General features: G+C 38.0%; 1 protein-coding gene across 5 annotated transcripts in view; it reads right to left on the minus strand.

Annotated features, from left to right (window-relative positions):
- Positions 1-12,975, minus strand: part of POLR3B (RNA polymerase III subunit B) — a 108,652-nt gene that overhangs the window by 81,649 nt on the left and 14,028 nt on the right. For all 5 annotated transcript variants that reach the window (XM_041756120.1, XM_041756123.1, XM_041756122.1 and 2 more), the window contains exons 6-9: positions 12,390-12,490; positions 9,931-10,022; positions 7,985-8,102; positions 6,229-6,337 (exon numbers count right to left, since the gene is read on the minus strand). In XM_041756120.1, coding sequence (XP_041612054.1) covers positions 6,229-6,337; positions 7,985-8,102; positions 9,931-10,022; positions 12,390-12,490 — 420 coding nt within the window. The remainder of the gene's footprint in view (positions 1-6,228; positions 6,338-7,984; positions 8,103-9,930; positions 10,023-12,389; positions 12,491-12,975) is intronic.

Consider the following 12,975-nt stretch of genomic DNA (forward strand, 5'->3'; position numbering starts at 1 on the left):
ATTTTCATCTTTTTATCTCTAGTTTGATAGGATGCATTTATTTAAAAGGACACTAGAAAAAAAATAAATAAAAGGACACTAGACATAAAACTCCACTATTTAAAAATTATATAAATTCATAAAATACTGAGCATTTCATGGATTTAACAAATTCTAAAAAATTATCAGTTCTCATTTTTAAACAAATGAAAAAAATTATATTTCTTTTCTAATTTTTCTAGATTATCCTTTGATCAAGCACACTGAGTGCATCTACTCTAACACTGATGGCATGTATGTAGGACCATCTACATTTTCTCCCTGGTCCGCAAGAAGCCAGCCAGAAATATGAGAATATTTCTGTGAAAAGCTAATTAGAATATAAACTTTTACCTGTCAATCTCTCAAAAGAGTATTATCTGGGTTTCAATGGAATTAAAATATAAGAAAAACAACACTAAGGCAATTAATTAGCAGTAGAATCTAGTCACTCTTCTCTAAAATCATTGATAATAAAACTTTGTAACAAATGCACTTCCCTCCTCAGGGGAAAGTGCAAACATTAAAAGATATCTACATGGGCAGATGCCAAAGTGAGCATGCAAAATAATATAGCAGGAGAAGGTCTCACTGGGACAGAAATAGAATCTTAGAGCTGAAGTGGCAGTAGCTTTCTGGATCATCCCCCTTTCTTGAGGCATATCAACCTCTAGATCTTCTGAACTGAAGCCACCTGGAGTATTTTAATAATTAATTTTTAGTTCAGCAATCTCCAAGTGAAAAAGACTATATATGCTTCATTACCTATTTTGGCATTTAATAATAGTGGAAAAAGTCCTTCCTCATTTGACATATGGATTGCTGCTTCAAGTTGTATCGAGGCTGAATCTGAGCAGTAATTTTATAACTGCATAAAATTTTCGAGTGTTCTAATGTGGATCTAAACAGACTGCTTAGGCCTTCCAAATATTTCTAAGCCATGAAGCAAAGATATGCCAAGTACATGGTAAATGACACCATATGTGCAGAAAGAATGATCAGTGGCAAAGCTCTGCTCTACAAGGACTAAACTCCTCCTGTATCAGGTCACTGAACTACAGGGTGATAACTCAGTCAGGTTATCATCAAAAGCACTCTAGCTCCAAAGACCAAACTGATTTTATGACTATTTAGCCTTGTGAAGTCACAGCTACAAATAAATGACATATTGCTATGGAAACGACAGCAAAATGCTCAACCATTCTGCTTTACAGACATAATTTAGACATCTGAAAACTAGCTTTATATGGAACTCTTTGTACTCCAGATATCTGAAATCATTTCACCTAACTAATAAGTCAGAAATGAATGCTATATAATAACCTTATAAAGAAACAGCAGAGAAAATATGTTTCAGCAGAAGGTCACCCAGTCTGACCATTGGCAAGAAGACAGAACACAAATAAGGGCATATGCTCTTTAAGAAGTGGCATAAGTCTTCTCTTTGGATACCCGCTAAGTGTGACTACAAGTGTGACTTTTAAAGACAGAATACTAATGAGAGAAGAGAAGAACATGCCCAATGATGGTGATATGCTAAAATATATTACCTGAAGGAGGGAATGGGAATAAGTTCTTAAAATACCTACTATTCAGAAATCTCGAATCTTTCTTTAGACAGGAATCAATCTATTATTACTAAAAGCAGTCTTAGCAGATAATAAAAGAACTATGATGGCCCTCTTTGATTCTGCAATTTTTTTCTTAAAAGATCAAAAATTTCAGGGTAAGTTAGTTTCTAAGAAACAATGCCCAGCTCCCTTGAAATTTGATCTTCTTTTCTGTAAAAACTTTCAGACTTCAGATGCCATCACAGAACAACTGCTGAATACTTGAGAATACAAAATGTAAAATGGGAAAGATTCATGGGCAGGGGAACCTTTGTAGTGATTCAAGTCCATAAATAAGGCTGATCTAGGTCTTAAAAAGCTTTAGTCGTCATATTCAGACCCAGCATGGAACCTGGAAACCCTGCTGCTTCTGTCACTTTTAGCCAATTGTTGGTTACAATCAACAACCATCAAGTCCTAATGACTGTCAAGGTCTGTGTTAGGGCCACACAACACAAAAAGAGAAATGATGTGACTTTCCTGGTCTCCCAGTTTATTTTCCCCAGCTCCTGACATTAAATGTGTAAGCAGGGTAAAGGCAAGAGTAACAGTATCTTCCTTCTAGGCTGTCCACTTTTCAAAAAATGTATTATCTCCTTTGCTCTTCAGAATAAATCTCTCAAGTCACTTTATAGGGGAGTTGTCCAAGACTGGGAAATCTGCCTGGGGTCACACAGCTTACAAATGGAGAAGCTGGAATTAGGCCTAGATCTGTTGCTAAGATCTTCCATTCTGTGCTGCTCTCCAGATGAAAAAGTCTTCATAGAAGTTATCAGACAAAGTTCCATCAGGCTATTAAAACATCCCTCTAGCAGGAGACCACAAAATGGGACTATCTGTGACCAATGTACTTATTTATTTAAACTGAAAACATTTAAATAGTTGTTTTAGTTCTTATACACTGCTGATTACCATGCAACAGTTATGTTTCAGGAAAAAATTTTGGCAACATGCAACAAGATTTGTTTTTTTTTTTTTAAGATTTTATTTATTTATTCATGAGAAACACAGAGACATACGTAGAAGGAGAAGCAGGCTTCCCGCAGGGAGGCTGATGTGGGACTTGGTCCTAGGACCCTGGGATCATGACCTGAGACAAAGGCAGACACTCAACCACAGCCACCCAGGTGCCCCTGCATCAAGTTTTTTACAAAATGTATAATCCCACTCTCAGGAATTAAGTCTCATATAAAATATTTAGCAATATGCACAAACATGTATATAGAACACCCAGGGTTATGTATCAGAGTGAAAACTTGGGGAGAAAAGGACACCTAAATGTCCCCCTATAGGGAACTGGTTAAACAGATTACACTACCCATGTGTAATTCCTGTTTGATACCTACTAAAAATAATGATGTAGATCTATAAATAGATCTAGATATAGATCTAGGTGTAGAAAAAATGATGTAGATTTATAAATATGAAAAACTATTCACAATTCCCTGTTAAGTGGAAAAAAAATAGTAAAATCGATGTATATACTACTACCAAAGCAAAGAAAAAAGGGCTTGGAAAAAAAAAAATTCCAAAAATATAGTTCTACTTCTTAGTGGCTTCCTAAATTTGTACAATTCAAGGACTGTTTCATAATCAGAAAAGGAGAAATCTGAAATCTCAACTGCAGGTTACATAAAAGTGCACATTGTTAATTTACAGACACATTTTAGAAAGGATTTAAGTTGGCTATAAATAGTGTACACGTTTGTAACATAATATTAAATTTGACAGAAGAAACTGTCTTACCAAAATTTTGTTACCTAGCCAAAAAAAGTATTTGATAAAGGTTTTCTGATTTTAATGTGTCCATGTGTCTAGCAATGTATTTTCCAAGTGAGTAATAGAAGACTACATGCATTATACTTAACTTATAAATCCCGGTCGAAGGAAAGCAGTCCTATACATTTTTTAAATTTAAATCCAATCAGCTAACATACAGTACATACTTAGTTTCAGATGTAGTATGCAATAATTTCAGTTGCATCAGTCCTATGCATCTTTAAGCCTCTTAAGACATCAGCGAAGTCTTTTTGATGCATGGGAACACACTGCCCTCTACTGGAGATGTAATTCCACATAGATGAAATTCTCTTCATCTGCCAATCAACACTATGTACACAAGACACTGCCATTGGGGGCTGTGGGATCCCTCCAAAAAAAGCCAAAATTACTTCAGTGCTTTACAAATATAAGCTTTAAGGAGACATAATAAGTTAAGAATTCTCTCTGGCTTCTCCCAACCCCATATAAATAGTATTGCTGTTATGATTATCATCCTAAAAAGAAAACGACACCATCTCATTTAGAGAATATAAAAGTATATTAAGTTGCACTAAACATAAAAAAAATCTCCTATAGGAATGCCTGTGTGGCTCAGTCCATTAGGTATCTGACTTCGGCTCAGGTCATAATCCTGAGGTCCCGGGGTCAAGCCCAAGTAAGGCTCCCTTCAAAGCAGGGGGGGGGGTCTACTTCTCCCTCTCCCTCTGTCCATCCCCCTGCTCAAACTCGGTTGCTCTTGCTCTCTCTCAAATAACAAAATAATCTTAAAAAAACCCAGCAACCTCCTACAATCTTCTTCGTGTAATTGCATTCAGAATACGATTATTTCCTGAGTCAAAGAACCTGACTGTTCAACATCCACTCAATACCTATGAGAACCCCAGGACCCCCAAACCGGTCGCTGCACTAACCTGACATGAAGAGGCCTGTCTCCTCCACTCCTTTGCTGTCACTGGGTCACAACTCCGACAAGACAAGTTTAGTCTTTCTCTTACTCCTCTGAGGCGAGTACCCAAATGTCTTTCCTTTCTAAGCAACTCAGTTACTGCCACCTGAGATGTTTCTACTACTGTAACAACTGCTGAACAGGAATATTTGACTCTGAAGTGAAACTAAATGAGAAAAGAGTGTTAACCTCTACCTTTATCCCAAGTACCCACGCTCCTCAGGACCGACTCAAACCGAGCCCTTCACTTTGATCAGCCTCGTCAGCAAGATTCACTTCCGGCCCATACATGGTCAGGTCTGAGCCTCCTGGGCTGCGTTCCACAGAGCTGCCACAAACCCTGCAGGGAGAACAGGGAAGCACTGCTCGTGGGAAACACAGGTGGGTCCTGTTGGCCTCTGGTTACATTTCCTTCAGCCCATCAATATGGAGCCTTGTTTTATGTGTGTTTCTGCTCAAAGATGCCTTGGGTAACGTATGTTGTTGACTCCTAGTTCTGAACTCAAGGACAGCAGCAGTGTAACTCATGCCTGAATACAGCATACCTGACACTCGTGGTTTTTAGAAACACCAGACAGCACTTCAGCCTCGGCACTAGTGGCCATTTTACCCAGCAAAACCCCACCAGAAAGCACAAAAATGTGAAAGAACATGGCACCGCAGAGGTGGCAGAGAGGGTACCTATTTACAGCATGAAAGCAGAGACGGGAGGTGGAGTGCGGCTCTCTTGGGCCTCAGCTGGGAATGGAGAGTTTGGGGACCCAAAGTTTTCAAGACTGAGCCAGTGGGTGTGCATAAATAATTGTAAAACCACCACGGGTGATGATTTCAAGGTCACAAATAAATTTTAGCAAGTAGAATTGGCAAATAACTGAATTCGCAAATTCCATGGATCAACTGTATCAGATAATGCTATTTTAAAATCTTGTTTAATGACTAATACAACGATTCAAGTGTTCCTAAAACATGTGTAACATTTAAGCCTCAGAGCACGTTAAGTGAGCCATCTTGCAATTATGTGCGAAGAATGCACCATTTAAACATAATTTCTATGGAAAAAATGTCTTTTGGCTTCTAAGTTACTAGTTTACAAACAAGCTGGAAAACATCAGTTTTAAAGATTCACATTAATGTAGAAACACACCAGACTCCCAAAGTCCATAAAAAAATAACAAACTTGGTTCACATTCTTTGACCTGGAAAATTCCACTGCTAGGAAGTTAATTTGCCAATAGATATCCTTGTCTCTGTGTAACGTGGTATTACAGCAGTTCTGTAACAGCAAGAGATGTGTATATCCACCAATGGAGGAACAATTAAGTAAACTACCATACACCCATAACGGAACAGTTTGTCAGAAACAATGTGGCAGCAATGTATGAACTAATAATATAACACGATTGATCTCCAAGATGTAAGTTACAAAAAAAGAAAACAAGCCAAGTGCAAAATGGTGTGCAATGTATGTAAGTAAAAAATAAAACAGAATAAAAACCTGCTATATACTCACGTGCTTGTACAGGCACAGACTATCTTTAGAAAGATGCACAAGAAACCAGGAGCAGTAGTGTCCTTGGGTAGGATAACTAGGTGGTTATGTACAGGTGAGTGGAAGGCTTACTTCTCACTATATATCCCTTTGTACTTTAGGATTTTTTATTGTGTAGCTATTAAAAAATAGTATTTCTGAAAACATCTGAACCCTGATCTTAGTAGCTTTCAGATTAAAATTAATTACATTCCTGACACAACTTATCTATGACACAAATCCTTCTATTCCTAGAACTCCTTATCCTCGAAATTTCTAATGACATATAAGAATTAACCAGAGAAAGACTCCTTATAATTTTCAGTAGGTACTTGCAGCCTTACCTTAAATATGATGACAATGGGAATATCTTCTGACAAAGTATTATGCCTCAAATAAAATCGCCCCTGTTTCACAGCCATATTGGTTCTGCTTTTTTTCTCATGGGTAGAGCTACAAGGAAATACAGGTTGGTTAAAGCACATCCCACTTGGTTTCAAGCTAGTAGCATGATCATCAGTCAATAAGGTTCACCAATCAGTAGGTCCTTCCTAACAGATACACAATTCCTTTTAAAGATACACAACTCCTTTCCTAGCTTCCCTATCACTTCCATGACTATTTAAAAACACTATAGATGTTTCTTTAGCTTTGAGATTATGGTAGAAGTTTTAAGGGTGAATGAGTGACACTCACCAATTCATTTTGACCTACTTCACTTTGACTCCACCTGAATCGCTTTAAATTCAGTATGGGGTATATTCATGATGAATTTTACACATTTCAAAAGAAAAACCTCAAAATGAGTCTACATCATAATGACAAAACTATGAAGAAAGGAATTCATACACTGTATTTAAATTAATAATCCATTAAAACACATCTATGTTCTCACTCTATAGTGAAGCCAAAAGAAACTAAGTAATTGCCTTTTACTGGTATCTCTATTAGCTACAAAGTTGCTAACAGATTTAAAAGTATTTCCAAGCTTAATCAGCCACAATAGGGCACATACTGATCACCTGCTACATACCATGTACACTGCTCTGCATACTCCACTAATACTAGCTCTGATCTCCTTCATATTAATAACACTTACATTCAAATAGCGTCTCCAAATCACATAAGGAAACCAATGCTTAGAGAAGATGTGTAACTGTCACCCTCCCCAAAATGCCTCAGAGCTACCAAAAACCAACTCTGGGATTCAACTCCCAATTCCCTGGCTCTGAAAGTTGCATATGGTAGGAAGACATTGGTCGAAGAATTATTAGATCTGGGTCCAAATGCTGGCCACCTCTTCTGATCAGTATGACCTTGAGCCCAAAGCCTGTTTCTCAGCAGTAAAATAGAGATGCACCACTTATCTTGGAGGGTTGAGAGGACAAATAATGCAGAGCCCCTGATACATTGCCTGGCTCCTAGTACTGCTCAATAAATGGCCATTATTGTTGGCTGACCCCACATTAGAAAGAAAAATTTTAAAAGTCTGAGTGAAACATCTTATTATAGGTTGTTAGAAAACAAATTATTGCATACTGACATCTTCATTATTCTATGATTTTTTTCTCAGAATTCATTGATTTATAAATCTCAAATTACATATGATAATAAATCAGAGAAAAGAAGTTATAAGAGACATGAGATGCTGTTGGAGAAAAATGAGTACACTGTAAAAGAGACCAGTCAAGAAAAGTAACAATAAGATGTTAAGTCCATGACAATTCATTAAATATTAAGTAAAAAATAATCTCTAATTATATCAATGTTGGAATACATTATGTAGAATGATCAAAGACTAAAAACAAACGTGACAGAGTGGTTTCATTTTTTTTTCAACATTCCTTACATGCAACAAAATTCAACTTGAATAAAACAACTAGTGGCCTTTCAACAACCAATGTCTCACACACTTCCATCACTTAAAAAATTTTAAAACAATATTCTATATGCTTCCCATCTTACACAATAAATTGAATAAACAGGTAAATATTTTGCTGCCTGCTATCAGAAATAAGTGGCTACCACTGTACTGAAAGACACCCATATGATATTAGTGGAATTATCAGTATTTCTTAACACTACTCCTGCTGTGCATACCTGGTAACTGAAGCACCAACCGTCCCTTTCCTGTCAGCCTCCACAATGATCCTGTTCTTAGACAGCTGCTCTTGGATAAGAATTACTTTTTCTACTCCTTTGACAATGAAGTAGCCACCTGTCCAAAGGAAGCAAGGTAAGTTTCACTACCTCTTTTTCTGACAGTGTGATTTAGTAACAACTAGCGATCTTCTGATTTAGAGACCCTTCTTCCATTGCTCTGTGGCGCTAACCAATACTCAGTTAGAAGGAGTTTGCTGATATTGTTTTATGAATTGATGACAATGTCAGCACATGAGTTTATACACATGAGCCACAAGAAAATAAATTTCCTGAGGATAGGGTACAGATCTCACTGGTGTATGTATCACCAGCACCTGACATGTATAGAGATGAATGAAAAAAGTATGTTAAATAAATTAGTCTTTAAGTTTCTTAAGCATAGAAATAACCAACAATCTTCAATATAAACTCAAAATTGCCCTAAGTTTTCTAACAAATCAGTGACAATGGTAGATTAGGATCAAGTTTCCTGGATGGCTCAGCAGTTGAGCGTCTGTCTTTGGCTCAGGGCGTGATCCCGAGATTACAGGATTGAGTCTCACATCGGGCTCTCTGTGAGGAGCCTGCTTCTCCCTCTGCCTGTGTCTCTCGCTCTCTCTCTGATGAATAAACAAATAAAATCTTAAAAAAAAAAAAAGGATCAGATTTCCTAACTATTCCATACTGAACAAAACCCATAAAACATTATCATATAGCCTTTTTTTGCACACAATTCAGAATAAAATAAAACGAAATTTTATTTTACTTTTAGAATATAAATAAAAACAAGCAGTATATTTGACTTACACAACATTTTGTTATAGTCTACTAAAGTCATGTCCTTTGTTAACCTCTTTCCAAAACCCTCTGTGATTCTGTATCAATGCAACTTTAAAGCAATAGGTGAAAATAACTACAAATTAAATGTGCAACCTGAACTGAGGAATTAAGAAAAATTTTCTGTTAAGCGCTAAGCCTGAAACTTTGCAAAATGAACTGCCTAGGACTATGTATAAATATGTAAGTTTTTAAAATTTAAACAAAAGACTTTTGGTTTTTGCCCCTTTATTGCCTTTAAAGCAGCCTGAAGTAATAAGCTATTTGAGTTTTTCCTAACCAGCTAAAGAAGCCACTTTTTAAGATTATTCTTGAATTTTTAGGCATACCAAAAGAAATCACTGAGCAAAGACAAAGAAAAGTCTGACAAGCCGTAACAATAAATCACATCTTGGAGTGTTACAGTTTTAAACCTGAAATAAAAGAGGAAACTATACCTTTCACAAATATAGACTAAAAGAATAAAGTTGGAGCTAAATTTCTGATTGTTATGTGAACTTTTTTTTTTAAGAGCAAGCATACATGAGTCAGTGAGAGGGTGGGAGGAGAGGCAGAGGGAGAAAGAGACAGAATCTTAAGCAGACTGTGCTGAGAGCAGAGCCTGATGCTCTTCCCTATAAGAACACAGTTCGAACTATGCAGCATTATGGGCATTCTGCTGAAAATAAAAGAAAATATCACATAAAGATATTCACTGGCGAAAGAGGTGAAAAGAGGAGAATCCTGCCCTGTACATATCCCCAAGGGGTCCGTATTCCTCTTGGACATTTTCGAAAAGGCAGAGGAGTGGCAGTCACATTAAGAACCAAGTGAAATGAAGGATTATTGAGTTGATGCAGGACTTAATCTCATGACCCAGAGATCATGACATGAGCTGAAATTAAGAGTTGGAGGACTAATCAACTAAACTACCCAGATGCCCCATGTTCTGTAAACAGTTTTATTCAAGTTCATTATAAAGCAAAAAAGCTGGCATTGTTTTTGAGAATTAAAGAAACAGCAACAGTAAAAGAAAAGCCAAAGAAGGGCAAGAGTTGGGGGGCAAAAATCCAAGGAATCAGACATACCTGGATCTAAAGGGCATTCGTTCAGTTTGGCAAATTCTGCTGGTGTCTTCCCTGTAAGAACACAGTTTGAACTACGCAGCATTATGGGCATTCTGTTGAAAATAAAAGAAAATATCACATAAAGATGTTGACTGGCAAAAGAGGTGAAAAGAGTAGAATCCTGCCCTGTACATATCCCGAAGGGGTCCGTTTTCCTCTTGGACATTTTAGAAAAGGCAGAGGAGTGGCAGTCACATTAAGAACCAAGTGAAATGAAGAATTATTGAGTTGTAAAAGAGGCAGAGTTATTGACTTATAAAAGAGAACCAAAGAAATTACTGAGATTACATTTCAGGAAAATAAAGAAGGTATGACAAAGTTTAAGAAAAATGGAAGGACAAAGTGAAAACGTCTCATAGACATCTAATCAGGTTCTAGATGGAAAAAAGACACACATTGGGCAAGAAGTCCTATTCAGAGATAGTGGCTGTGGACTTTCAGAAATGTACGAAAGCCATAAACCTGCACAATCACATATCTACATGGGTAAATAACAGGAAAGCCACATCAAAACACACCATAGTCAAGATACAATCATCAAAAACAAAGAGAAGAATTAAAACCCTGAGAGAAGAAAAGGCCGCTGCTTACCAAACAGGGAAAGATGACTGGACAGGCACACACCTGCAATCAACGAGGGACAGTGGCGGGGGGACATGCAAAGTTCGTACAGAAAGTCACTGGCAACCTAACTGGTGTGTTGTTAGGTCATCTTTCAGAATGAGGTCCAGATGAGGAGATTTTCAGACAAAACGAGAATTCTGGAGTTTTTAAGAAATAGCATCTACAGTTGATGTACCAAGAAACAGAGGTATATATGTAACATTTAAAGTTATGGATGCAATAACCACCAGAATGAGAGACATAGTCATGAGATTGGGAACGGGACTAGGGTAAGGAAAGGGGGAGGCTATTGCTTTGTATAAACTGCTCTCATATACTATTTGATTTGTTACTGAGAAGGAACATTACCTGAATTAAACTGAAACCTTTTTCACTCAGGAAAAAAAAAGTCCCAAAACCACAATACTTGCACAAGGTGATGCATGTAATGTAGACAGTGCATGGTATGTACAAGCACTCTGATTCACAAAGGTCACTTTTATGAGTGAGTAAATGCAATCATCTCTCCCAGATCCTGGTACATATACTGGTGAATACCCAACACTAAACACCCTTCCCCGCTTCTTCTTAGCCAGGATTTAACCCCTAAATCATACTAGTTATGCTTTGTTCCTGTCTCTCCAATCTTCCCTTCATAATATTCAATCTGGGAAATAATTTATTTATTTTTTTTTTAAATTTTTATTTATTCATGGTAGTCACACACACAGATAAAGAGAGAGAGAGAGAGGCAGAGGGAGAAGCAGGCTCCATGCACCGGGAGCCCGACATGGGACTCGATCCCGGGTCTCCAGGATCGCGCCCTGGGCCAAAGGCAGGCGCCAAACCGCTGCGCCACCCAGGGATCCCTGGGAAAGAATTTATTAACGATCCAGTATTTAACTGGACACAACCAGGTCCATATGTGAGAAAGAGAGAAGGTCTTAACACAAATAAATAGTCCTGATAAAATGAAGATTATTATTCTGCTATCCCAACTTATTTTCCTGACTGAAGAGTGAGGACAGGAATGATACAAACAGCCCCCTCTGGCTTCCCTGGCAACTGGAAATGAACATAACTAACAGGACTTACATCTAAATATCTTCTATTTACCCGAGTACCCAGCATAGTGCAGAACAAGTGACAGGCAACTGGTGTGTATTTGCTGAACCAATGGATGTTTATTAAGCTCTTAGCATTTTTAAAGGTGGGGTTTTGAAAAACACTGGACAGGAACTGTTTGCACTAAGTTTAAAATTCAACACCATTATCAGATTCACAGTACCATTGAGTTTTGTCCATTTCTACAGGCAAGTATCTTTCCCTATTAGGAAAAGCAGACTGCAACAATGCTAGCTGAAGCAATCTGTCATTTCCAAACCTGTTCCAGGCAAATAAGTAACTTTTCCCTTAAATACTGCTATGTTGGAAACAGTTCAATTTCCAAGAAATTCAAAATACACATGAATCCACTAAGAAGGTGAGGCCAGGAGACTTCACTGAAACGTTATCTTACCTGATGTTTCCCTAGCAGCTTGGATTTCAGGAGGAAAAGGAAGCATTTTCCTTAGCTTTACAGAAGAGAGTTCAATGAAAAAGCATTCAGCACCAGAGCTATGCATTTGATATTGCTCTGAGTGCTGTGCTGGGCTGACTCACTGGGTCCCCAGAAAAGACTCCTATGAAGTACGCACCATTTCACACATTTTTCAGATAAGGAAATGAGGGCAGAGGGAACTGTGGTCCTTGCTCAAGGTCACCCCAGAGGGCTAGAATGCAGGCAGTGTGGCTCCAACCCAGATATCATTTCTCACCTGCCAATTGGTAAGGCATTACGGATGATCCTCTGGCTGCCTCGGGTATATTCAATATCCACGGTGATGGGGGCAGAGTACGTCATGTCCCGCAAACGGCACTGAAAGATAATCAGACAGTCATTGCTTCTCCTCCCTCGAAAAGAAAGGGTCCTGAAACCTCCAAGAGCCACATTTCCAGTAGAAGTATAGCCCACACTGAACTGAGTTGTTAAATGTGCTGCCGTAAGGATGCTGGGAGTGATGACCCTACCTTCTCCATGTGGGGAATGATGCTAGCCACTGATATAGACAGCCCCATGGCCTCTCTGCCCCTGCCAGCCCAGACATGAAATAAATATGGTGCTGACTTTCTTCTCGCTATCTGATCCCATCACTGGTCTGTTCCCACCTTTGAAGCAATTAGATTGTTCCCTGAAAATCTGGTCCATGGAAAGTAATCAATGTGGTTACCTTGTTCAAAAAGTTAACCACTAGTATAATGCCTAAGGTATACACATACACGAACTAAAAAAAAATTAAACTATACTTCCTTTTATTTTCCAAATAAATTCTGTCACAGAATTCCTTAACAAGTGGAATCCTA

Source organism: Vulpes lagopus, chromosome 5 (assembly GCF_018345385.1).
Source record: "Vulpes lagopus strain Blue_001 chromosome 5, ASM1834538v1, whole genome shotgun sequence".
NCBI lineage: Eukaryota > Metazoa > Chordata > Mammalia > Carnivora > Canidae > Vulpes > Vulpes lagopus.